Source organism: Podarcis melisellensis (assembly GCF_964234715.1).
Source record: "Podarcis melisellensis genome assembly, chromosome: 14".
Classification (NCBI taxonomy): domain Eukaryota; kingdom Metazoa; phylum Chordata; class Lepidosauria; order Squamata; family Lacertidae; genus Podarcis; species Podarcis melisellensis.
The window spans coordinates 13,541,004-13,568,787 of NC_138546.1; the positions used below are offsets into that span (position 1 = coordinate 13,541,004).

At 42.9% G+C, this 27,784-nt stretch overlaps 1 protein-coding gene across 5 annotated transcripts; it reads right to left on the reverse strand.

Moving 5' to 3' along the window:
• Positions 1-59: 59 nt before the first annotated feature.
• On the reverse strand, positions 60-27,705 carry CCP110 (centriolar coiled-coil protein 110). Of its 5 annotated transcripts, none has more exons than XM_081888868.1 (15): positions 27,318-27,705; positions 22,377-22,530; positions 20,951-21,079; positions 17,589-19,209; positions 16,342-16,469; positions 14,298-14,481; positions 13,916-14,043; positions 12,764-12,880; positions 11,847-11,948; positions 10,102-10,218; positions 8,426-8,520; positions 6,343-6,405; positions 6,138-6,197; positions 4,045-4,127; positions 60-1,388 (listed from the first exon to the last, which is right to left on the reverse strand). In XM_081888868.1, the coding sequence occupies exons 2-15, from the start codon at positions 22,515-22,517 to the stop codon at positions 1,336-1,338; spliced, it is 3,021 nt and encodes a 1,006-aa protein (XP_081744994.1). In that variant the 5' UTR covers positions 22,518-22,530; positions 27,318-27,705; the 3' UTR covers positions 60-1,335. The 5 variants fall into 5 exon arrangements, with proteins under 5 accessions (XP_081744994.1, XP_081744996.1, XP_081744997.1 ...); XM_081888870.1 differs by having other exon boundaries at positions 8,441-8,520; positions 27,318-27,703; XM_081888871.1 differs by lacking the exon at positions 4,045-4,127.
• Between the last annotated feature and the right edge of the window lie 79 nt (positions 27,706-27,784).

The following is a 27,784-nucleotide window of genomic DNA, read 5'->3' on the forward strand; positions in this document are numbered from 1 at the left end:
AGCCAGAACTGTAGTGCCATATGTGAGGCGCTGAATATTTAACATAATATTAATACCAATTCAATATCATATAATCAAGTTTAATAGTTCTCTGTGCACTGAATAAGCTATAGCACAATTATCTAATGCCAGTTAGCAGATTAGATCTATACATTTCTCAACACGACTGCATCTGATTCTACATTTCATAGCCACAGCAAGGTCTAAGTAATTCATCTCTTTCTAAAACAGCAAGTACAAATAACTTACATAAATATGTCCCTTTTTCAGACATGGCTTTGGTAATGTAAGAATTTCACTTTCTGGGAATCCAGATGGATTTAAGGCCAAAGCCAAGTTGCAAAATTCACGCATTATTCTTACAAATATTTCTTATTCCTCAGTAACAGCAACAGCAGAATTTCTTGGAGGATTAGCCCTCAGAAACCAAAAGGAGTTTGCTACAATCCTGTCCCCCAAATGGGAGGAAAGAGTATCCTTTTCTTCATTAAAAAAAAATCCAAAACCTTTCATTTAGAGAAAAATATATATACAAAAGACAAATGTGTAGTAGCAAAAGAAGCCTCCTAAATAATTGTTGTTACTATATTTTATACACACTTTTGTCCTCTTCGTATTTAGGGAGGGAAACTGGCAATTCAAAGCTTTGATTTGGTGAGATGTGGGTGCTAACTGCACATTCAAATTTGCCTACTACAAAAATCAAATTTACCATGGCAGGTGAAAGCAGCAACCTGTATTTATGCTGCGAAGCTAACAGTGCCAACCACCAGAAATGCTTGACACTTCTTGTTGCAATGAAAAGCTAAAATTTGCCTCGCTGACTTTCAGTGGGGCCAAAGTGGCTTAGACTTCAGGCAAGGCTATGCATGGTTAAAAGCATGGCAGCTGCAGAAGACAATCAACGCAGCTGAAGCTGAATGTTTAATTAAATATACAGAATGATATAGACAACTGTTAATGCAGAATGTACAAACTGCCATTTTGAGTTCATTTGCTGCACTATAAAGAGTGCAGCACAGGTTCAAGTTTGCAAAAATGTTCTCCTAAGAATCACCACATACATATTTTCCTGAGGATGTACAATGTAGATTACAGTTTTGAGTATAAGTTAATGGATACATGAGGGGGGTTGAAACATGCAGGATAAATGCTTCTTCAAGTTTGTTGTGCTGTCCAGTTCCCTTTTCCTTCTGGCGGCTATCACTGAGAAATCTCGTATCACAAAACGTATCCTTGTTGATTCAAAGCATCATGTGTGACAGCAGGAAGACCAGAACCAGTGGAGAACATTTACAGACAGATCAGCCGCTTAGCCAAGAGAATGCTGCCTTCTTAAGTTGTCACAACATTTGGCTTCTTTCTTTGGGTTTTTCCGGCATATACTCCTAAAAGCAAAGGGGAAAGAACATTTTTTAAAAATTTAAGTGCTACTTATTTAAAATGTCTGCAGCGTGTTATAAGCAAGCAGTAATAATGATGACGCAGATGAACTATCCCTTTATAAATCTGCATTTCAAAACTGTAATTGTATAAACACCTTCCATAAGATATGTGAAAACTAACCATGCTGTGCATAAATGCATGGCAAAAAATAGTTATCAACACTGAAGAGCCATTTTTCAGTTTCTTCTGTTGTCAGTTGTATGTAGCAGCGCTCAATAATTGAACTTCAAGGAAGCAGGACAGGTACACACCAAGAAGGCCTTATCAGATGGAACGGGCAACGGCCTTCTATATCCATAGTACAGTTGTACCTTGGAATCCATTCCGGAAGTCTGTTCGACTTCCAAAACTTTTGAAAACCAAATTGAGGCTTTTGATCCTGCAGCCAATCAGAAGCTGCGGAACCCCCGTTGGACGTTTGGGTTCCAAAAGAACGTCCGCAAACTGGAACAATCACTTCCGGGTTTGTGGCGTTCAGGAGCCACAATGTCCAAGTTGCAGGGCGTTCGTTCGGGATCCAAGGTATGACTGTATAGGAAATCCACGCCTTCACATTAAGTGCAGAAAACACACCTGATAAGAGCCATAAAAAGTATCCAAAATCCAGAAATATTCCTTTGTGGAAATTCTAACTGCACAGTCTTGAAATAGCAGAAAGCTAAGGCAACAGCAGATGGATCAAAACATTGGAAGCGCACATGAGTAAAAAGAAGAGCATGAATTTGTGATCTGTGTAAAATTATTCAAAACCCCCGTGACCTTCTTAGGAGAAAGTGTCACACATGCTACGTCCTGGGAAACAAAATTCACTAAGAAAAGTGGACTTTTGCTTCACTTGGAACACCAGTATTCTTGCGCTTGGCAGGGACGAGTTTGCCCCGTCCTTCAGTTTGGAAGAAGAGACTAGAGTTGGTCTCTCCCGGGGGGGGGGGTTATTTCCTCACTTGGGCTTGGATGCTCAATCAGGCAGGATGAACTGGATGACTGGCTGCTTGTATGGTTGTTTGGGCCTTGATTCAGCTATTTTCGTCTTTGGTGCACGCAGTCCTCCCCCCCCCCCCGCCCCAACATTTAGTCCTCACAACAATCCTGTGAGGCAGGTTCGGCTCTGAGAGGCAGTGACTGGCCCAAGATTACCCAGTGAACTTCCAAGTCCAGGTGGGGGGTTGGGGGCATGAAATTATCCTAATATACCCACAGGTTTGGATCATTTGTGCATGTTAAGCCTATAGGTCTAATTTTCAGAAACAGTGCTTGAAGATGATGATCAGCTCTCAACCAAGGAAGTGGAAACGAAATGCACGTAAGAAATAAAATAATTATTATTGCACGATTAAAAGGTTTCAAAACAAACGATGGAGAACTACGTGCAATGCTCAAAGTGGAGGAAATGACAGTAGCATATGGTGCCATTCAGTGATCTTGGGCTTTTCTACCACTAAGGAATGCTTTCCATAGCTATCTGTTTACCACAGAACCAGCATTGGACAAAGCACTAAATCAGTGGCATTCCTCAAGTGTTAAATTCAAATGCTCAGAGGGCACAACGCCAGCCCATGTCCTTTGCTACTTCTTTCCCATCCAAGGAGGCAAGAGCCTCAGGTCGGGGGAGAGGAAGGAGTGGGTGGCACAGGTGACAACAGGTGGGCCTCTCCTGTTATTGGCAGGAGAGTCCTTGTCCATTTCTGGGCCCGATACACCATTATTCAAATGCACAGCTGCTTCCTATAGCGTTTGGGAACTGTGACAAGCTGGTTTGATTTACCGCCGGTCTTTGTATTCCTGCTTCCATTGGTGCCCATTGTTCCTTACGGAAGAGCTAACCTGAGAACCTTCAACTAAGGGAAAATATAAATAGCTGAAATAAGTATAATTCGTGTTTTAAGAGGATGAATACCTGAAGCAAGGTATTCACGGCATGACTGTGAAAACAGAATAAGCCAGCCGCAATGGAAAAAGCGGGAGGATTCTTTCTGCATTATTTTACCCTCCTTTTTTGCAGATAAAAATTGACCTCTTTAAACTCTTCAGTCTACAGGACCTCAAAAACAATAGGCATGCACAGCATCATTAGTAGAATATATGGTAAAACAATACTTTTTACTTACCATATTATAAACACACACACATATATATTTATAAATATACATGTGTATATTTATGGAACAATATATATTTACATATGGAGCAATCATGCACAATAATGTAAGTGAGGAGTGTACGTGTGTTTCAGCCAGGAAGTTTATTTATTTGAAAGCACAATAGTATTCAGGCACCCCAAGAGTATTAATTGCAGGTTATCTATGCAAAACAGGAATACATACCATTAAAAAAATTAGGAATGCTCTGTATCTGAAGCTTTTCCAAGTGTGATTATGCTGGAGTGTGCAAGTGGACTAAAATGAATCTATTGTATTCATGCAGTTGGGTGATCACAACTATGCTTTGCATTAATTTCAGTCAGGGTTAGTATAGCAGAGCTAGAGCATAGCTGGTGCAGCAACTGCAGAAACGTATGCTACTTAAGCCTCTGTATATGAACAACTTACTCTTTTCTTTGTTAAATAAGATCCAAGCACACTTTTTATTTTTACACACCTGAAAGGGCCTTGTTAGACACTCTGCTCTCTGAGGGCTTCTTTCTATTTTGCTCAGCCCCCTTCACTGAGGTCTTAGGGGTTCTGATTGAATATAAAAGGAGTTAATAAGTCACTTGCATCCAAGCTAAAATGCTGTTTCGAAAAACAACAACAATAATCAAAAATCGTTCTTTGCCAGAGTATTCCACAACAATACAATAAACTACATGGCATTCTGCAAATGTTCCTATTGTGGAATTCCCATTAATTAGGAACACAATAGCATCAATGTTATTAAAAAAACAAAATAACCCCAACCAGTTGATTCACGTGTTTATTCCCGACCATGGTTTGGCAACACATGAATAACTCTCATGCTCACACACTCCCACGTCACGCTCCGTTTTGTTTAATTCACAAAATTTCTATATTGCTTGATTACAGTAAAACCTAAAAGACGTTTACGAAAAGAATAAGACCATAAAGTTAAAAAAACGCTTAAAGCAATTATTTTTAAACTTTCAAAAATTAATTAAAACAAACGATGAGCTAAAAACCAGGTTAATACACATGTCAACACTCTACATGACTGGATTAGTAAGTTAATAATTGAGTTCTACACTTCTCTGCTGTTTTAATTAGGCAGTCCTACTTTAATTTAAGCTGGTTTGGAGTTGGAGGGGAAGCGACAGTAGCAGCTCAGTGCTAAGTAACCTGTTTTGTGTGCAGCAGGTTCCAGGTTCAATCACTGGCATCTGCAGACTCCCATCTGAAACCCCTGGAAAGTGGCTCCTTATCAGTATAGACAAAATGGAGCTTGACAACAACAGTCCAGCAAATTATAGTCTGTGTGATCCTTCTAACCCAGGACTACAAACTATAGGTTGATCCTAGCTTGCAATCCAGCTTTGTAAGAGCCGGTTTTGTGGTTTGGATATAAACTGTGGTTTCTAGCTGAAGTGCAAGTAGCTGACTAAAAATAAAGCATGAAAGAGAAGGGAGGGGAGGAGGGAACATGCAAGCATGAGGCTTTGCTCATGTCAGTGCCAAACCATGGTTTTTAAACATCATTTTTACTCATTTTTAAAAGTGCCCACATGATCTTTATAAACAAAACGTATTTTGATCAAAGGAAGAAAAATGTAACTGAACCAAAATTACATTGCAGGGAGCTATAAGACTGCAAATGGGAGACAAGAGGAACCCACATGGCTAGATACTACAATGAAAGCTGGAAGGTTCAGGTGCCTTATTAGCACTACATCTTTGCACTGGTGCTAACGGTTTTTCACAGACCTCAAAAGATATCAGAATAAAGTTCTGATGTCCCCAAACAAGTTTTATTAAACCAATCTGGTATTAGGGCTAAGCTTTCAAACTGCAAATACAGTCATACCTTGGAAGTCAAACGGAATCCATTCCAGAAGTCCATTTGACTTCCAAAACATTCAGAAACCAAAACATGGCTTCTGATTGGCTGCAGGAAGCTCCTGCAGCCAATCGGAAGCCGCAGAAACCCCATCAGGCGTTCGGGTTCTAAAGAACGTTCGCAAACCAGAACACTCACTTCTGGGTTTGCGGCGTTCGGGAGCCAAAACGTCCAAGTACCAAGGCATTTGGGATCCAAGGTACGACTCTACAACTTATTCAGGAAGAAGTGTTCTGCTTAATACTCTAATTCCAGCTAGTCCAATAAAATAGGCACCATCTAACCCATTTGGGGAGTGTATCCATTTTTCTTTCAGGCAATGGTAAGCAACACTCCTCAGAGTCGATTTTAGCCTGGATCCTTCCCCCACAATATGTACCACATACACCATTATTATTATTATTATTATTAATATTTTAAAATACTCTTTCATCCTTGAAAAATATCACATCACACATGGCTTTTGGAAACCCAAGTCATCTCCTGTAGACACACACTGAGCTGTAGCCAAACGATGGTTAGGTACTGTTTGAGAAACAAGTGCAAAAGTGCAGAAAACAATTCTTTATTGTTGCTTTTTAATTGTTAAATCTTTTTGGGGTGTTTCATGGAAAGTGACTCGTAAATGCAATAAACAAACAAATAAAAAGCATTTCAGCTACAGAAAGTAAGTGTGCTCTTACCCTTGTCTGTAAAGGAGTCTTTGAACAGGAGCATTTTGACCCTGGTTTGGCTGAAGAACTCTGTAAAGGAAGACTTATCATTAGAATCTTACAATCAGACAAACTATATTCCTAGAGAGCAGCAAAGGTCATGAGGGGGAAAATAAAGTAACCATTATATACTGCACGGGGCGGGGGGGATTCAAAAAATACTATTTTTACAAACCTGTTTTCTGGCGTCTTCTGTTTCAAAATTGTTTTTTTATTTGGCATTCCCATTTCGGAAGGCCTACAGAAAAATAAAATACACAGATATATGCAAAAGAGCTACTGGGATGGTGGGGGGGATCAAGTAAATATTTGGTTTTATTTCCCACAGGTACCTAAACAGAGAAAGTCAGAAATTTGAATGCTCTACCAAAGAAAAGGGAAACCTACAGCCTGCAAGCCTATGAGGCCTCTTCCTTTGGCTCTACAGCCACTGTCCCACTAATGTGGGGCAAGGAAAGATGGGGCTTGGGTGAAAGGGGCTTTGCAGTCCCTGCCCATTGCTAGAGTGCCTGCAAAGCCTCTTGCACAGCACTTTCCAAGAGCCTGACTTGCCAAGTGCTGATTGCCAGCTGTTTGTGAAGCACTGCGCTTTGAAAGGTGCTCATCCCTCACCTGTCAAAATCGGCCTATGCGGGTGGGGACATAAATATCAGGCCCACGGGCCAAGAAGGTTCCCAATCCCACAAGGGAGTACAGTGTTACCTTGGGTTACATACGCTTCAGGTTACAGACTTCGCTAACCCAGAAATAGTACCTCAGGTTAAGAACTTTGCTTCAGGATGAGAACTTAAATCATGCTCTGGCGGCGGGGCAGCAGCAGGGGGCCCCGTTAGCTAAAGTGGGACCTCAGGTTAAGAACAGTTTCAGGTTAAGAACGGACCTCCAGAACAAATTAAGTACTTAACGCGAGGTACCACTGTACAGCAATACCGAACACTGAACAGGAAGTTGCTCCAAGCATTTAGTGTATTAGCAATGATCCATGGTCTTGCTGGGATCAAGACAGAATGCTGGTAACAACCTTAATCATAGTGAAGACTAACCAGGGTTGGAACTTATAGCCATGATTTAAACCCTGTTTTGAGTGGGTTGCTCAAGAGACACACTGATTAGTCTTGGCCATGGTTAATTTTGGTGCAAAACTCATCCACTCTAGGCTAAGGGGGGAAATGGTGCCAGGGAGGAAAAATGTGTTCCAAGGATCACAGGGAAATGCCTGAATATGGTTAGCAGAGAACAAACATTCTCCGAGTGCAGCCTAATCGCTTTGGAAGAAGAAAGCATATCCAATATGCTCACAGATGTTTTGCTACCAGTTCTGTAGATAACTTGCATGTAATTTGCTTCCTGATAGTCTCTTCCTCACTGTATTTCCTAACTGTATTTCCAGAAGCCAGACAGTCTGGCTTCAATCCCTCTGTAATAACTGACATCTAACCATGCTGCAGGGCAGAATGTATGGAAAGGGCAAAGGAAAGCGGGCAAAGGGCAAGAGGAGGGGTACAAAGTAGGAGAAAGATAAGGGCCTACTCTATAGAGATGTGCAAATACCTGAAGCAACCCACTTGCTTAGCAGACCAGAATAAACTGGGGAAAAGCTGGAGGGGTGTGCAACTCAGTAACAACAACAAAAATCTAGATTCTTATTTATATGAACTATTTGAGAGATATCAGACCCACTAAAGTAAAGAGATGTGAGTACAGTCGTACCTTGGTTCTCGAACGGAATCCGTTCTGGAAGTCCATTCGATGTGCGAAAACCAAAGGACAGCTTCTGATTGGCTGCAGGAGCTTCCTGCACTCAATCGGAAGCTGCATCGGATGTTCCGCTTCCAAAGAACGTTTGCAAACCGGAACACTTACTTTTGGGTTTGTGGCGTTCAGGAGCCAAAACGTACCTGTACCAAGGCGTTCTAGTACCAAGGTACAACTGTACCTTGGATCAATTTCAATGCGTCTACTCTGAGCAGAACTTAGCTGGATACACCCCGAAGAAAGGATCTGGCAAATGTTCTAGCTATTTTATATGGAGGAGCATCCTGAATTAAGGTAATCCATCAACAAGAGTTCCGATTCCTAAGTTTATGCCGATCATGATACATCACTAAAGAAGTGTGAGGCAGGAAAATGTTAGAACAGAAACTTAACTTGTTTCCTTCCCTTTCACAAGAATCACAGACGACTTAACATGCAACAGGCTATTCTGCCCACACATCTAGCCATGCACATCTAAATACACCAGTATATGCTTCCTTTACCGTTTCCCCACATACTTCATATATTTCTTCCTGTCCAGAGACTTCTGTGTAGCTGTAGAAAGTGTTGCTCTCTCTCTTGGGCCCTTTGCTTTATCCTAAGCAGGATAATTTTAGATATTAGTATTACTACTAATAAAACCTAGATTCAGACCAAAGCATAATCGGTACACATGATGTTCTAAAGGCTGCAGTACACATAATGGGACTTTATCCTGCATAAAGACACTTAAAATGGTGCTTGAGGTTTCCCCCCAGTTCCACACATTTTTATCAATTGAATCTCCAAAGAAATCCAGTTCTTACATTCACATATTACTTTTTTTATGCTAGCTTAATGTTCCCAGAGGATTTCAGGGGGGACCAAACTGAATTTAAAACGGGTTCTGCCCTACATGGGATATAATCATTTATCTGTTGCTGGGAGACTTGACTGTCCTTTCAGGTTTCTCTCTCTAAATGCTTTTTTGGATTTCTGCAAACTTGGGTTTTGGGTTTTCCTCAGGGATGTAGATACTGCCCCCTTGTTTATTAGTGGCCCATTTTCCCTACGGCCTTGTAACCAATGACCAGCTCAGCTTTGCTATTGGGGAGAATTGTTCCCTACGTGTTTTTATTTATTTATCTCTTTTATTTGTTAAATTTCTATACTCCACCTGAGGATCACCAGGCAGTTTACAATATAAAAACTCAAAAATATATAATGTAGCAACAAACAAAAACAATACTCCCCAACACAGTTTAAAAGGCCATAAACTGTTTAATCCGCCACAGGCCTGGGAGAAAAGGAGTGTTTGTGGCAGCCTAGAGAACAGTGGGAATATTACCGCCCCCACGCAGGGCCATCAGATTGTTTCTCATCTAGGCTTCCACCCCTTCACACTGCCGGTGGGGGCACACCTGATGGAATGATCCTCCCTAAGTAAATAAGTAAATAAATAAATAAATAAAGGCTCTGCATTGAAAACTAGACCATGAGGGCCAATGATTCTCCTAAGCTTTCCAGCACTGGGAGAGCTGAGAAGTAGAGCTTGCCCCTTCTGTTCTGCTTTAACGTCAGGCCTCGTCTCCCTCAACTCTCATCAAAGTTCTTCAGTGGAAGAGATAGGAAGCAAGGCTCATTTCATCAACTTTGCTGGAGCTGCAGCTCCATCGGGCACCTCCTGTCCCTGAATTATACTAGCTAGTCATTAAAGGAACACAGCTGCTTAGAAATTGGTGCCGAGTTTTGATTTTCCTCTTCCCTCCTGGTCCCCTTTTCCTCGTGTGTTGTGCTTTTTTAGACTATTTTTTTAAAGACTGTATTTATGATGATGATGATGATTTATTTAGACTGTAAGCCTAAATAAAGGCTGTCTTGTTTAGGTTGCATGTAAGCCTTTTTGGCTGAAGAGCAGGGTACAAAGGCTCAAAAAAAAGTAGTAATAAAATCTTGGTTGAATAGCATTTTATCAGATGTGTTGTGATTTGCTGCTTTGCTCCCAAAGCACCAACCTGAGCTCCCTGGAAGAAAGGGGAAATAAAGAGGTCTCTGTCATGCACACATCTCTTGACCAACAATTTTCACCTGAAAGCAACCAGTAATATGAGCAATTCAGGGTCACAAGAGGGGGGGGGGGAATGTATTAGTGCAAAAACTAGTTAAACATATTCTTAAATTAAGCAGTGCTGCAACACACCAGTTGCCGGAGCATCTTTTCTTTGCGAACTTCTCGATCATGACTCAGGATACTCATTCTCTCAGACACTTCCATTTTGAAGAAGATATCATGAATGTCATACAAAGCTGCTCGCAACTGTGGGAGAGAAGAAACACCTATGAAATGCAATGGCAATGAAAGCCAGTGTGGTGTAATAGAGTTATACTGTGAGCTGGGAGACCAGGGTTTGAATTCCCACCCAACCATGACACTCACTCGATAATCCTGGGCTAGTCACTGTCTCTCAACCTACCTCACAGGGTTGCTGTGAAAATAAAATGGGGAGGGGAGAACCATGTACACCACATCTGAGCTTGGGGGGGGTATATAAAAGGTAATAAATAACTAAATAATAAAATAAAAGGCAAGTAAATATTTCTACGGAACAACTAGATCCCATACAGACAGGATCTCAAATGACTCAGGGTGTGTAGCATCTGGAGTAACTGAGACAGAGCTGACACTAGTCCAACAGAAATCATGTCACTCTGTGGACCACCAAAGGCCAAGCATTGATACTAAGCTGAGCACAAGATGGAGAGACAATCTTGTGCCTCTCTTGAGAAGCCATTCAGGGCTAGAATATACAGAAGGAATGAGATAATTTGCCAAAGGAAGAATTCTCTGAAATGTCAGAACATCCATATCACTACAGCAGATGTTTAATTTAGACATCTTCTCAAATCATAGTTGAAAGATGCTCAACTACGGTTTGGCATTATGTCAGAATTCACAAACCATTGTTTGCAGTAAGTCAAGAAAGCAAATTTAGTGAAACATGGTTTGAAGTGGTTTTTGCAAACCATGGTTTGCACTGGTCATGGTTTGTAGAGACATCTGAACCAACAAACCACAATTATGACCCAACACCTCTGGGGGCCACAGGAATGCCAAGCAGCTCCAAACCATGGATTGGCTCTTGCACGTTTGGAAGCTCAAACCACTGTTGGAGTTCTAAACTGTGTCTTGGCATGATGCATATGGAAGGGGGGAAAGGGAGAGGAGGCATTAATGCAGGAAACAGAAGAAAACCCCCTCAAAATGCACAAAATTGATTCATTAGGCCCAACAGGTTTCAGGTAATTACGCAGTAAACACTTTGTAAAAGAGAATTTTGAGAACAGTGTTTTCTTTTATAATGCCCTAATGAAGGGTCTAATCAAAATTGAAACACATTAGGCCCAATAAACCTCTTTTCTTTTATTGCACCAAGAGGCTTCAGCTCCTCCTGCCCCATGACATATGTTGACCCATTGTAGAAGTCAACATTCAAATTCAATGTCTGATAGAGAAAAAGTAGTTACATGGAGTTTGTGTCCCCTCTGCCTGCCTGAAAGGACATTTGGTTCCTATGGGTATCTGTCTTGGGACTGCAGAATCAAAGGGGAAGGACATTCTGGTATCAGCCAAAGGAAGAAAAGCCACCAACAGATAATGAAGTAAGAACACCAGCAAGGACAGGTGAGCAGGGCCAAACTGCTTATAGCTCACCAGCAAGTTCTGGCCTTGAAGACCTGATCTCCCCCCACCCAGTTTCCTTGTGTCTCATCACTTGTTCCTTGTAAACCTGATGGGCAGGGCCTGTCTTCTTACTCTTCAAGAAAAGGATGTGATCTGCCTTGGAAGACAGTAACTATGTGAAAAGCAGGCCAAACATACAGTAAAATAATATAAATTGCACTAGCATAAACTCATAAAGGTGTGCATTTCAGACTATACATCACCTGAGCGGCCACTCTCTCCTGCAGGTTAGCATCTTGAGCTGAAACACTTCCTCTCTTTAACGGAGCTTCTGACTGGAAGTTTCTAATGAATTCCATTGTGTCCTAAGAAAAACCCACACATGTCTGGTTCAGCAATGGGGGGGGATTCATTTCCTATTGAATTAAAGAGCAAATCACCAGAAGATTGGGGGGAAGAGGTTACAGGGCTACGAGATGTAGGAGAAGATCTATTGCATCAGGTGAAATTACTCCACCCCAGGCTTAATGCACAGATGGAGGACCTTATGGCTCTCCAGATATCGTTGGCAGTGCAACTACTATCATTTTTTATCACTGGTCATGCTGGCCGAGGCTGTTCAAGAACATCTGAGAGGTCACAGGTTCCCCATTCCTGGTTTATTGAAATTGTTCTGTCCAAGGCCTCCTGATCTTGTGCACACAGCTCTATATTCTGCAGCTTTTCTTTTATTAACCTATACTAAATACATGGTCATATTATCGAAATCTGCCGGTAACCCTCCAGCAGTTCAAGTGCACTTCACAAGTAAAACTACGATTTGTTTAAAAAGCTGCCTTGGTTCCCAGAGATTCTTGTTCTGGTGTTGTGTGATGGAGGGGACAGTGGTCAAAAAACCTGCAGCCTTCCAGAAGTGGGGATTAAGACTCACAGAAGACTGGCGGGTAGTATGTGTGTTGGTTGAGAACTGGAGAAGGAGCTGGGGGAGGAGAAGACAGGAGGGCTTGACATGCGGGGTGGGAGATATAAAGAACAGCTGGGCAAAACAGAAGAGGGAAGCAGCAGCGGCTCGAGTTTCAGAAAAGAATCTCTAATTTGTAAAATGGCTGTTGCAGATAAAAATAAAACCACATGCACAGTGTTGATTACACATAAGGGCGGACTGCAGATGGCTCCTTACTTTCACAGTTTGCCTAAGCTGCTTCAGCTTCTCTGTTTGCAAGAGCCTGCGAGTTAGAAATCCTTTTGCCAGAGCAGAGATCTTGTTCAATTTTCTTTTCATCTCAGGACTGTACACCTTAAAGAGAAAGAGTAAGATGGTACCATGTAATCAGGAGTTGATATGTTCCCCGCTGACACACACAAACATTTATGAATGGCAAGGAAGAAGAGAAGGTATTCTCCCTCTTGCGTAGCATCCAGGTTGAGCCAGGGGTAATCCAACAAGGCTGAATGTTGGATGATTCAGGACAGGAAGTAGTTCTTCACAGAGTGCATTGTTAAAACTATGGAATTGGCTACAAGATGTAGTGAAGGCCACCAACTTGATTGGTATTAGATTAAATTGATGGAGGGTAAGGCCATCAATGGCTGCTGGAAGTGAAAGCTCTGTTTTGTCTCCAGTACTGAGGTGCCTCCAAATACCAGTTGCTTGGGAATGTGACTAGGGAGAGAGTATTTGTGCTCTTCTCCTGCTTGCAGGCTTCCAGTAAGTATCTGACTGCCCACTGTGAACAGAACGTTGGACTAGACTGGCTTTCGTTCTGAGCCAGCATGACACTCAAGTTCATTTTACATTTATCCGTTTTTGTAATTTGCACATTTATGAACTGCTTCACAATCGAAAGTGACTGAAGCCATGTACAATAACCATAAACTTTCAAGTGAACTCAGTGAACTAAAAGCAATGAAACTATTTCTACAATTGTACACTTACTATTCCATAAAATGGCATTGCTTTTAACAAAATTAGCAGAGCGGAGTTCAAACACTGTCCAAGATTTATCACATTCTGTTGCTCTCTTTGCCAAATCTGGAGTCAAAAGGCTGGACTGAACTAACCTTTATTCAGAGTAGAGCTACTGAAAATAACAGATCTAAACCACTCATGGCCATTATCTTCAATGAGTCTACTCTGAGTAGGACTAACACTGGATACAACCCATGGAGTCTGTATTTACATTTAATAGAAATGGCACATTGAAAGGGGTGGAGGCAGAGGAAGCAATTAACACTGAATTTGAAAAGTACATAGAATATTAGCAAAATTCAAATAAAAGAGCTTTTTCATCAAAGCTTTACTATGTACTCCTGTAAATAATGAGTTCCCCACCTGAGACCATCTCATTTTACTCCTGTTAATGGACCTGGTTGTTAATACTGATTTTCCACTTGCTGGTGGTTCCCAAAGGTAGAATGGAGATTCAGCGGTCGAACCAGGCATAGTGGTATTGGCAAAACCTGCATTTAAAAAGTTTAAATCATGATTAAACAAATGAATATCCAGAAGAAATGCCCATTTTTTCATACTCATTCATTTTTGGGGTGGGGGGAAGCAGGGGAGAGAAGGAAAGAATTACTTCTTGCTCCTAAAATCTCCATGTAGCCAGCACATAAAATTCCATTAAAAATTAAGGCTGATCTAAAGAGCAAGTTCTTCATGGATTATTTAAAATCAGGTTGCATATGAAAATCAATATGCTTTCCATTTTTACCAGCACTCTCTGAGCTTGTGCTGTGGATGGTTTCCACTCGAGTCAGCACAGATTCCAACAAGCGAGTGTCACTGATCCTTCTCCATTCCAAATCCTTCCCACTGCCAATAGCAATTTGGGGAATGTCCGTTTCAGCAATTGCATTATTCTCCCCTTTAAGTCTCCATTCCTGTTCTTCTATCTCCTGAAGGATGGAAAAAATGGATTGGGTTACAAAAAATAAATAAATGGAAATGCCTCTATTAAAATCTTCACAAACAATACCCCAAATGGCCGCCAATCAGTTGGTCTGTCCACATGCAACAGTGACCCTACACTTGTGGAACCTCCTCCTCTGCAAACTCTGCTTGGCTGCCTTCCTGGCAGCCTTTATGTAGACCCTAAAGTCTGTCTTAAAAAATCAACTATCAGGAGGCCACATGTGAAAGTGAGCACAGGTGAAGTACAAAAGCAGGCACAGCCAGAAATGCAAATCTTCAAGGCTGCCATCTGAAAGACTTTTCCATTGGCTACTCTATTCTATTTGCAGTTTTAAAATACTGTATTTTTCGCCCTACAGGACACACTTTTTCCCCTCCAAAAATGAAGGGGAAATGTGTGTGCGTCCTATGGGGCGAATGCAGGCTTTCGCTGAAGCCTGGAGAGCAAGAAGGGTTGGTGCGCACCAACCCCTCTCGCTCTCCAGGTTTCAGGAAGCTATCCCCCCAGCCCGGCAAGCTCCGGGAGCGATGGCGAGGTTGCGCGCAACTCCGCCATCGCTCTCAGACCCGTTCTGGAGGCTGCGAGCTTCCCCCGCCTCCAGCCCCGCAAGCTCCAGGAGCGATGGTGAGGTTGCGCAACCTCGCCTTCGCTCCCGGACCCCCAGCCCCGAGGCTAAAAACGAAGCCAGAACAGCGAGCGGGATCCATCCCGATCACTGTCACAGCTTCTTTGCTCTTTGGGGCTGGGGGGGGGGAAAATAAATTTCCCCCCTTTATTCCCCCCCCCCAAAAAAAAATAAGTGCGTCCTACGGGCCGGTGCGCCCTACAGGGTGAAAAATACGGTATATCATTCATTGTTATCAGGATCAGTGAGTGGGATTAAAAATGGACAGCGGGCCCTGTAGTCCCAGACTTAATTCCCCCCACAAAATGGGCACGTTTGGGAGGAACCTACAAATAGCTTTTTGGCATCACAATAAGGGCCCCATGGTATGATCAGGCAGAAGAAAGGAATGGCTACTAGCCGTGTTCAAACTACAGGGTCCATTTACCTCTGAATAGCAATTAATGGGTATTCAGAGCAGAGACTATGCTGTTGTACTCAGGTCCTGCATCTTGAGTCTTGCTTCCTCACTTCTCCACCACCAACATTTTAAGGATTCTAATAGGACCTCTTAGGGTGCACAAGAACTTGTCAAGTGCTCTATTTATTTTCATACCTAAACACACACACACACCTTCTCAGATAAGCACAGTGCAGCTTGCATACATACAGTATGTAGAGAGTCTTTCATCCTGGAATCTTAACTTCAGCACCACAAGCAGAGAATATCCCAGCCCATGTGAGCTTCTGCTGCTGCAGACCCAACCCAACTCATCCCTTCCTTGTTCCTGACTGCCTGAAGTCTCTCCATTTGCTAAGGCAAATGTGTTTGGCGGCAGACACACACTGAGTGTAGCGACTGTCTGCCTCCTGCTCATGGAACAATTCCCAACAGCTTTTATTGCCTTTTGGACACAACTCTGAAAGCATACATTAGTTATGCCACAGCCTCCTGGGAAGCCCTTTCCATCTCAGCATTAAAAATAGCCTACCGACATGACCTGGTCTTTATTTTGCAGTGTTTTAATAATGGAGAGAGTTGCTCTACCTGGAGGCGGAGGCGCATTGCTTAACTTTCGTTCGAAACCAAGATGAATATGAGTTTTTTTCCCACCCAAACTGCTCTCAGTTTAGATTTGTGGCTACTTTGGACGCAGTACCAAGAGACAGAAACACCATCAGCTTGTACAGACCAGAGTCAAAGGTCTCCACTTAAGATATTTTATCTTGGCTGCTCACCTTCTGCAGCCTTTCTTGTTCTCTTTCTTGCTCAGCTATCAATAATGAGAGTTGCTGAGCATGCTGTTCTTCGAGTCTCTTCCTCAGTTCTTCAAAGGCCAGCATTTTCTGTTTTAGAGCTTCCTCTCCTAAAAAGGGAAAACATACAGAGAGCGACTGTTAAGATTGATTGAAAAGGAAACCTGGCTTCTTGCATCACACAAAAGTGTCTTCGAAACCCTTATTAGAACAAATTCTGACCGTCCCCTCATGTGAGTTTGCCTTTTTGTACGGATCCTAGGCCTTCGTATGCTTCTACAATGAGAAATTTTATACATTAATAATGAGAAATGTTATACGTTAACAACCTACACCAGGTTGTTTGTTCCCATCCTTTTATGGATGCTGCTTGTTTCTGCCAATATTTTGTGATTAAGAGTCATACAGCAATCAGCATTTCCCCCACATTTCTACCCTTTTATGGGCCTAAGCCCCTTAGTACTCCTAAAATAATCAACATGGGACCCAATTCTTATTTATAGATTTTTAAATCATTGGAAAAACTGAGGTTTCAACATTTATGGCATAGCAAAAGAAAGCCCCCTTGCAATGGTTGAAGTAACTGGTTTCTCCTAAGGCTTTTCATTAAAAAAAATAGTAATCCTGTAGGTATTAGAGATGGTCTGATTAAAGCCAGCTTTGGCTGCTCCGATTAGCTTTCAGAAAAATCCTCCCTGAAGTGTTTGTTGCTACTCAAAAGCTGCAATCCAAAACCTGCTGACTTTGAAGTGAAGCCCAACTGAAACCTATGGGACTTGCTGTCACCTAACAGCTTTGGATCAAGGTGAAAAGCTTGCAAGTCTACAGACAGGCCAGGCATCAACACACTCACACAACTGCTAGAGTTCTAGAAGGGCCCCCCTAGTGCCAACACTTTCTCTAGGCACCCTGCCACACCAAGCAGCTATGAGCTGCCATTTTAAGTTTCTCGCAATGCCCTGGAGTGCCTGACATAGCATCCCTCCAGGGCCTTGTATAAGAATTAAAATGGCAGCTTCTCAAATGTTTGATGCTACCTCCAGGGAAACTTGCAGCTTGGGGGTGGGACTGCCGACATTGGATGGAGTCCACCAGATAGCACTTTGCTGTGGGCCCTCTAACCCTGGAACCGCTCCTAACCTACAAACCCAAGTGGGCCGATAAAAAGTACCCTCTGCACAAATCTTAGTCAAACCAACCGAGGCTTCCTACAGAGGGCATTCTCTCACCAATGGCACTCCTTTCTGATGTTTCACTCTTGGCACCAGACACAGATCCCTCGGGACACCTTTGATCATGCAGCTGTCGCTCTCGTGCGCTGCTCTCTGCTGTCGCAACGAAAGGCACGTTTTCCTTCTGCATGCTCTCCGCGTCCAGCTCAAGCCTACGTTTCACCTTTTCAATCCCACTCTCTGAAGTCTGCTCATTTCCGGGAGAAAGATTTGGGGTATCCATCTGATGTCTATGCTGCGTTTGCATCAGTAAGGGAGATGGCTTTTCAACATCGTAAGATTTATTGAGTTCTGTGGGCACGCCACATTTGGCTTTCTCCAACAGGCCGATTTGCTTGTCTACGTTGACATTTGTTGTGTTTTGCGCTGTAATGGGACAACTGACCACATGAACTTCCTGTGGACTTGGATGTGACAGGCAAGTACCCGATGCCCTTGTTCTATCTAATACAGACTCTCCTTCTACTGTGGCACCGACCGAGAACCTTTTGTTCTCTCGTTGAGCAACAGAAACCTGGCACACTTGATTTCGTTTGCCAACCACCAATTCATTGCAGATGTCCGAAGAGCTCCTGTGAAAAGTGTGCATTTTGCCGGGGCAAGCAAGAGTAAAATCTGGAGTCAGTTTTGGCATGGGATCGGAAGCAATTTGCCGGTCACCAGCGTCTTGCGTGATCAAGTCCACAGCTCTTCCCTTTTCTTTAGGGCTTAATTCATACGCGTTTATTGGGTTGCTAATGACAATGTGCCCCATTGAAGAAGGCCTTGGGCGTCTTCTGTGCATTTTGGGGCTCACACTTGGCTCTGGACTGGGTAGTTTTGAGTAAGAACCTGTGAAGCTTCTGAGAATGCTACTGTCCCGTTCAAAGAAAAAGGTGGTTTTGATGTCTTCATCTGAATCCGAATCCAAAACAGGAGGCGTGCCAGATCTCATTGGTATATCCACTTTGGAAAAACTGGGCGATGCTACCACACCCATACTACTTTTGGGGACTGAGGTACTTTGCAAAGAAGTATTGGATTTAGTCATATTTGCTGTGACCATACAACTTCTGCCCATCAACTTGCCCCTCTCTTTCACTGAGTCGCTCATTTTCACAGCATCATTTTCTTTGTCTGAATGGCTTTCACCACCACTTCTTTTTGAACTATTTCGCATGCTACGCCTGGTCTGTTCTCTCTGTATGTACTCTTTGGATTTTTTCAGGAGGTTCTGCAGACTCATGACGTAAGGATCTGGGCCTTCTGCATCAGGGGACACCGTCTCAATGCCTCCTTTCTTTACAGTATCACTTGAAGACGAGAGGTTTATTGGATTGGAAAATAAACCTTTGGGAGAAGATGGGTTTTCAGAGGGGCTAGAGCAAATGTCCTTTGGTTTATGAGGGATAAACTCCTCAGTTACTCCAGGAGAGTTCCCATTTGCTGCAACATGTAAGTCTGCTGGCTCAACCTCTGGTGCCGTTTCAGGTTCTGCAGGCTCACTAAGAACAACAGGACTTGGCAAAATGCTGTCTGACTGCATTACAAAGCCATTCAACACTTTGGATTCTAAATCCAAAGGAACATTCTCTGTGTCAGGCTGATCCAAATCACTTCTAATGGACGATTGCTTCATCTGTAAGGAGGGAAAAGAATGATGTGGGCTGTTCAGATGTTAAAAGTTATATAAATACAAGTTACTAGAACAGGTACAATAAATGTATGGAGCAGGCAGGCAGGCAGGCCAGGATCCAAAACACATACACCCAATTCCATACACTCAAAGGGGTTTTAATGTTTTTGGAACAGTTTAACCCATTCCACTCCAAAGAACAAAGCACATCAAAAGGATTGTAGAACGAAAGAGAATGCCAGAAGCAGGTTTTTAAGGCATTTGCGCCTGCTGGTAAAAGGAAAAGAAGCTCACTGGTTACGTAGAAGACTTCTAAGCACATCTATAACAGCTCAGTGAATCCCAACAGTCAGATCAGCTGGCTTGCTCACTTAGCAAATAAAGGAATAAACAAAGGAATAAATGCATTTGCACATCTAGCTTCAGGTGCTAGGTATAAGCATCTAGCTTTTATCTGCTAATTTTAGAGAGCCAATATTGTCTCATGGTTAGGGTCCTGGACTAGGTAGCAATTATGCCTTTGAATACCGGTTGCTGGGAATCACAAATGAGAAGAGTACTGTCACACACAGACCCTGCTTTTGGGATTCCCATGAGCATCTGGTAGGTAAATGTGATAACAGGATGCTGGACTGGATTGGCCTTTGACCTGATCCAGCAGGATTTATGTTCTTAAGTTGCCTCTTTTGTTATAACCTGTGTTAAACCTGTCAACTTAGCCTGCTTCACACTTCGCAGTAAGGCAGATGTAAGCTCATTGTGAACATGCCAGCTCATGGAAAGGAGTCCAGATCTTTTCAGGTCAGCATGGAATGTTGACTAAGCCAAAGTTTGCTTAGCGTGATGCCTCAAACCAGGGTTGTGGTCAAGGTATCTGCTCCTTAAACACAACTGGTTTCTATAGGACAAGTATTAGTTTTAGACTGTGTTTAAGGAAGAGAGACCTCAACCACAATCCTGGGTTTGGATGATGCTAAGTCAACCTTGGCTTAGCTGCCATGCAGCACTAAGCTAAAAAGCTGAGGAGTACGTTTGGCTTTGAATGACAGGCCAACATGAGCATTGTGGTAAAACCTTCATGAAGCCAATTAGTTGGCTGGAAGCTGAGGAATGAAGTTTAAAAGGCTTGTGTTAACTGCAGGGTGTTTAGAAGAAGGCTAACTGATTAGTATTTTATCCTCAACACATGCTCCTACCACATCTTTCAACTCCCAAGCTAGGTAATTGTTGCCATGCACCCAATAATAAACATAGCAAGAAAATGAATAGCTCATGTTTGGTCCCTATTATTACTTAACTGAACAAGTTGAACACAGGCTCCATTTAGCAAGTGAGCTAATTCAAGGGCTATAGAGTTTTGCTACAAGCCGAAACATTCTTTTATTGTGCCTGTCAAGGACTGTGAAGATATCATTCACAGCATCCAGCTAGTATAGCATTAGTTGCACAGCCTCTCTTGCATACAAGCCACAATAACCAGACTTCAATATTTATAGTGTACTAACAGCACAACCTGATCATGTTTAGTTGGAAGTTAACTGCATTTTCTATCCGCTACACTGATAAGCCACTTTATTTACTGTAACTTTATTTACTATAGTTACTATTACCGGGGCTATTCAATATAAAAGGAACCATGGCGATTACAGTGGTGTGGAACAGCAAACAAAATCTATCTGCTCCCAAATCAGACCACTCAGACAACTGCTGTAACTACCTTTTCAGAAAGGCTTTTCAATCTCACCTGCACATTTTCCAGAATCTCCTGAACACGATTCAGCAAGGCTCTTTTCCTGGAATTCTGGCGCCAGAGTTCTAAATCCAGTGCTTTCTGTCTGTCTTGTTGTAGCTCCTTTTTTTTCTCAAGCGTAAGCTGCAAAACAAAGTCAAGGAAAGAGGGGGAGGAGATAAACATGTACACATTTAGAGAAGTAGCCCCACCCCTGACATAACCAAGCAGTGCAGCGCTGACCTACTGCATATTAAAGCAAATGAAGCAATATACATTACCATCTAAAGAGGTTCTCCCTCTGTTTCCCTCCACCCTCACCAGTAAGATCATTAGGCTCAGTACAAAATCACCTAACTGCACCACTAGTTATGTACGCTTACAGTGAAGTATTTCGGCTAACAGATTGAGGTTGAATCCTGACAAGACAGAAGTACTGTTTCTAGGGGACAGGAGGCGGGCAGGTATGGAGGATTCCCTGGTCCTGAATGGGGTAACTGTGCCCCTGAAGGACCAGGTGCGCAGCCTGGGAGTCATTTTGGACTCACAGCTGTCCATGGAGGCACAGGTCAAATCTGTGTCCAGGGCAGCTGTTTACCAGCTCCATCTGGTACGTAGGCTGAGACCCTATCTGCCTGCAGACTGTCTCGCCAGAGTGGTGCATGCTCTGGTTATCTCCCGCTTGGACTACTGCAATGCACTCTACGTGGGGCTACCTTTGAAGGTGACTCGGAAACTACAACTAATCCAGAATGCGGCAGCTAGACTGGTGACTGGGAGTGGCCACCGAGACCATATAACACCGGTCTTGAAAGACATACATTGGCTCCCAGTATGTTTCCGAGCACAATTCAAAGTGTTGGTGCTGACCTTTAAAGCCCTAAACGGCCTCGGTCCAGTATACCTGAAGGAGCGTCTCCACTCCCATCGTTCTGCCCGGACGCTGAGGTCCAGCGCCGGGGGCCTTCTGGCGGTTCCCTCATTGCGAGAAGCAAAGCTACAGGGAACCAGGCAGAGGGCCTTCTCGGTAGTGGCACCTGCCCTGTGGAACGCCCTTCCAGCAGATGTCAAAGCGATAAACAACTACCTGACATTCAGAAGACATCTTAAGGCAGCCCTGTTCAGGGAAGTTTTTAACGTGTGATATTTTACTGTATTTTTGGTTTTTATGGAAGCCGCCCAGAGTGGCTGGGGAGTCCCAGCCAGATGGGCGGGGTATAAATAATAAATTATTATTATTATTATTATTATTATTATTATTATTATTATTATTATTTCTAGCATAAACATCCTTAATTTCAATATACAAAACAATATGTTTGCTCCCAAAACAATTTAGGCAGAACGGTAACCTGCCTATTACCAACATGGTTACGGCTTACTTGTTTCCTTTTTAATATGCATCATTATGAAGAGTTTGGAGGGACAAAAGGAATCTTACCAGTGGAGAAAGCACAGGAATGCCACTGAACTGAATAAGTGAAATATATTTGTGCTGAACGGATGGAGAGGCTTCTCTCTGCAGTGGGTCACCTTGGATCTTTGTGAGCTGCTTCTTGCAGAACTCCTCATAATCCTCCATTTTATTAAGCCAGCTGGGCTGCAAAGAGAAATACTGTCATTCAAAATCATCATTATCATCATCAAAAGTCAGGATGCATGCATAGATAAGTTTCAGAAATAAACTTAATAAAACTCTTCCTATCCCATACATTAAGTATGCAAGTGACTCTCAACTTGCACCAGTGTGTCCTGTGTAGTCAAAACACACTGGGTTCAAATGGTGGGTCTTTTTGCCAAAGTCTTTTTTCCCCAGACACCCGCCTGCTTTCTTCCCCCTCTCTGGGGTTTTTTTTGCCAAGTGTGCATAGCTGAATGTGAAATGTGTGTGAAGTTGGACACAGGCATCCGGCCACTACAATTTTTCTAACTCCCTTTCTCCAGATTCTGCCTAGGACCCCACATGTCGCCGATTTTCTTCTGCCAAATAAGTATTTCGTGATGCCCAAATCCATGTTTCTTGGGTTTCCAAATGTGTCCTCTTCCCAAAAAAAGGGTTGATCACCCTAAGATAATTAGTATGCAGGAGGCATTATGCAATAAGCTGTACAATGTAGCTGGATTTTTCTAGTTGTGAAAATTAAGTGAAACGTGTCGCACTTGAAAGGCATCATACTGGAGGGGGACTACAGCTCAGCGACAGAGTACCTCTTGCATGCAGAAGGGCCCACTGCTCAATGTCCATCATCTCCGGTTAAAGAAGGATCAGGAGAAGGGAAAGACCTCTGCTGGAGACCCACTGCTGGAGTAAACCGTACCGCATAGATGCACAAACTGTCTGACCTGGTGCAAGTCAGCTTTCTTTATCAGCATTCTTTGCCGCCTTTAACCAGCACAACTCTGCAGTGAAAGTCTCTACCAAGTCACTAGAGGGTGAGAAAATTCCATTGACAGCCAACAATCTAGAACTGCAGCTGCTCCTACAGAGTGCCAAGGAACCGGAATGCTGTGAAATAATGGGTGCCTGTTATTGTACGCCATGGGCTCGAGTTCTTGAATAGGAGGTCATCTCTTAGAAAGGGCAGGCCACATCCTAAGTAGAAGATTTCTGGGAGTGAGCAGGAAGAAAATTCCTATTTTACTTCAAGCAGCACACTGGTTCCATTATATCAGATTTTTAAAAAACTTGAGAAATGCACTGCAATGTGCCCCATGTTCGCTGTCACACGGTGCCAATCTGAGCCAAGTCATTCTGATTCCCATTTTATAGAGAGAAAACTAGGGTAAACAAACAGAGAGACAGCGACTTTCCTAAGAACACCCAACGGGAGCAGCTTCACATATTCGAATTTCCACATTAATTCTGTCACATGTGATGGTCACATCTGCACATATGTCACTCTAACCATAGGTTATATGAGCAGGATTGGTCATGATGGCATTTCGGTGCAAGTGTTCACACCAGGATAGCTCAGGCAACTGATGGGTCTCAACAGTCCCTTCAAAAAGGACCAGTTTAAACTATGTGTGTCAGCTCCTTGAAGGGGTTTTTTAAAGTCATCAACTGTATTGCTTTTAACCAATTGGGCAATTAAACATTCAATTATTACAGCATCTCAACAACAGTGAACTCTTGAAACAAACAATTAACTGAAGATAATTATTTCTCCTAATTAACACACAACTGATTTATTATGATTACTTATATTCTGCCTCTGGGTCTGTGGTTTACATAAATAATCAAAATACACTGAAATCAGGAAAAAACCTATATCAAAACATAAAAATTCATTAGGATCCTACCCACTGAGCAAGCTGGTTCTATTGTTTACTATAAATAAAACACTCTTGATAAAAAATATCAAGAGACGTATGGGATCTTTCCAACTGCACTTCACAAGATACTTTCCAAAGGTATAGCTCTAATTAAGAAGCCATGAATGAATCTGCAAATAATTAACTGATCTAACAGGAGTGGGGAACCTTCTAAGGGCCACATGACAATAGTGGGCAGGGCCAAAGGCAAAAGTGGGTGGAGTAATTAATGGAAATTTTACATTTGGTGAGTTTCTACACATACTCACATACCTCTCCCTCTCTTTTCCACCCACCCTCTGGCATAATCAGAGTTCAAGGACCCATTCCAGTAAGAGCAGGGCCAGTGAGCAATGTAGCCTGTGGAGACTCCAAGCGGTGTGGAGAACTGCATTCAACACCCAGGGCTTGATGTTTCTGACTCTGCTCAAGTAGTTTTGGTACTAGCCCCACGCCCAACTCCTATTCACCATGAGGTACCAAATTGTCAAGGAAAAAACAAACCCCCACACCACAAGGGCCAGCATGGCCAGAATATTTAGCAACAATATAAAGTGATATCAAACTCTTTGCAGAACAACTGAAATCAATGGATTTAAAGAACTTAAGCCCATTTCAATAGGTATGAATAACACTGGATATCACCTTAAGTCCTTGCCCAAAAGCAGGATCCTGCTACTCAAAGAGTAGCCACCTTGCATCATGCTATCTTCTACAGTCTTTCCAATCAAGGTTTTAAACAAGTGTAATACTTCAGAGAACTGACTCTGAGCACATGCGGAGTGCCATTATTTTCCCACTGAATAATAGCAGTCCATCCCTCACAATTAGAATTAAAACAGCTTCTCTCAAACCTAGCTCTCTCACACCTTTATCAATATATTCTAACTTCTGAGGCCCCTCCCAAATCAGCACCATTGCTGCTCCACAGCTGAAAGCACAGGGATCCTTGTACACATGCAAAGATCTGTGGACGGGGCACCAAGCCATCAATAGCGTTAGAAAGAGGAAAACAATGGCATTAGAAAGAGGGAAACAGGACAAGATGTCTTCAACTCTTCCTTAAAAAACACACGTACGTAAACACCATTAGAAGCAAACAGTTTGGGGTGAGAGGGGGCATGTGCAGTGTGCACAAATCTAAAATGAATCAGTGGGGGAATCCTGTATGTAGGTACTCAACCTACCCTACATCTTGGTCTCTGAGCAAAGGAAGACCTCCCCCCCCCCCCCGTTTCATGGAACTTTTCAGCCTGCTTCCACATATTATGTACTTAAACGCAGAAGCCACACCATCCCAACTCGGTCCAAGATCCACTGAATTATGGAAATGTTGATAACATTTACACCCCAAATTTTCCTATAAGAACTATAAAGCAACTTCTAGTAAAAACAGGAAGGAACAACCTTTCCCCCTAAAACACCAAAGTTAAAAACCACAATAATAGAAAAATCACACAGAACTGTAATATTGATAAACAGCAGCAAAACTCAGAAATGAAAGTTCCCAGCAGTTCTTAATGTAAATTCTGCCCCAGTTGTCCTGTCAAGTAAATAAAGGGACCACCAATTACAACCTCCTTCTCAGGTTGCTAACTCTTGAATAGGTCCCTACCTTTGAGAGCAGAGAACTGGCCTGCTTCAGCCATGAGCAGGTGTGGCACATACCTATTGTGTGTATATCAGTTACAATTGCATTGTATATTGCACAGTTATTATTTTTACTTTATATTCTATCTGTCTGGGTTGCTTTTTAAATGCTGTTTTGGTTGATTATTGTATATTATTCTTAATAATCATCATGTATAAAGCCACCCACCAATAAACACTCCCATGCAAGAAACTACTGAAACACACAACATAAAATGTTTTTAAACGAGCAACAGACAAAAAATGCCCTTGCGCAGATGCACCGACAAACTAGTTCACAGCACAAAAAACCCATCAAATAAAAAAGGCCTAATATATACCATTTCTGGGTTTAATTCTTAAAGAGGCCATGCTTTCGCAGGGGGCACTAAGCATTTAAAATACCAAAACATTATTATCCTTATGCATTTTAAATAGAATGACCATTACGTGAAGCACTGTTTAAAACGAAGATTACTAGTTTTTTGTCAGGGGCAACTTTATATATGCATTTCTTTCTTTTTTTATATAAAAATAATGAAACCTATAGAATGTAAGCATAAAGGCATAAAACACGTTTAACAAAGAGAAGATGGGGCGTTCCTTCACCTGCTGATTTCTGCAGAACAAGACGCCGCTCAAAGGCGTCCAGGCCGAGGCAGCTCGCTCGGCTCCTCTTCCCGGTCAGTTGGCAACCCTCCTGCTTTTGCGAGCGTCTCTCGGCCTCTTCCCCTTCAAGGCTGCCGCCGTCCCCGCTTCTCAGGGAGCGCAAGATGCGCGCCGCCTCCGCGCGCCTCCTCCAGCCAGGTGGCTCCTCCGCCGCCGCCCACAGCCGAGCGGGACGCGCTCCTCGCCCGCCACGGCCCGGCCCCTGGCAACGCCAAGCCTGCCCTCCGCCCCGACACGAGCCCGCCTTCCAGCTTCCGGCTTCGCGGGGCAAGAAACCGCGGCAACCAGCCGCCAACGGCCGTCTCTAAGATACCGCGCTGGGAGGAGGGGAAGGGAAACTACAACGCCCACAAAGCAAGGAGGGGCCCGCAAGGGCTCAGAACGCGGAAGCTTGCGCTTGGCATGCTGGGAGTTGTGGTTTTTAGTAGCTCGCCGAGGCGTTTCGGTTTTAATTAGAAAAAGAGCCAAGGGAAATAAGCGGTACCCATGTTAATGGTGTTTTAATTCCCACAGGCTTGCTGCAGTTTCTATGATTCCGAAAGTATTGCTGTTTGGACCCCTTATTTGCCTCTGCTTTGCTATTTCTATCTGTTTTCTGTGATGATTTTGTTTTATGCTTGATTTTGCGTGGTAATAATAATACGTAAACGTTAGGAAAACGGACTTGGGTTTATATTGTAACTTTAGGTGGTGAACTGCCCCGAGACCCACATATTTATCTATTTATTTATTTAATCAATAAACAACAACAGCAATAGTAGTAATAGACTTACGTTCACCATTGTGTGCTGCAAGTTGTAGCCACGAGTCCAGCTCAAGAATTTAGGTGTGTTCCAAAGGAAGGAATTCCCTCCCTGATTTCACTATTACGCCTTGCTGACTCGTCCACATATGAATGTGGCAGTTTCACAGGGCGTCAAGTCCCTCTTTGCCCCTTCCCAGAGGTGGATGCTGAGAACCGCTGCCTGCATCCCGCATCAGCCTCAGCCAGCATGGCCAGTGATCGGGGTGAATGCCAGGTGTAGCATCCCTGTAATACAATGCAATTATACAGCATCTGTCTACACGAGAAATAAGCCCAACGGAGTCCATCAGGACTTCCTCCTAGATATAGAATTTGAGCATTAGTAATATTTAGTTGATCAGTTTGTATTTTCTATGTTGAGGGTGACTTGTTTCGTAGGGGCTACCCCTTTTCCCTTTGGAGGGTGTGGTCTCCTGGCAACGCCTTCAACA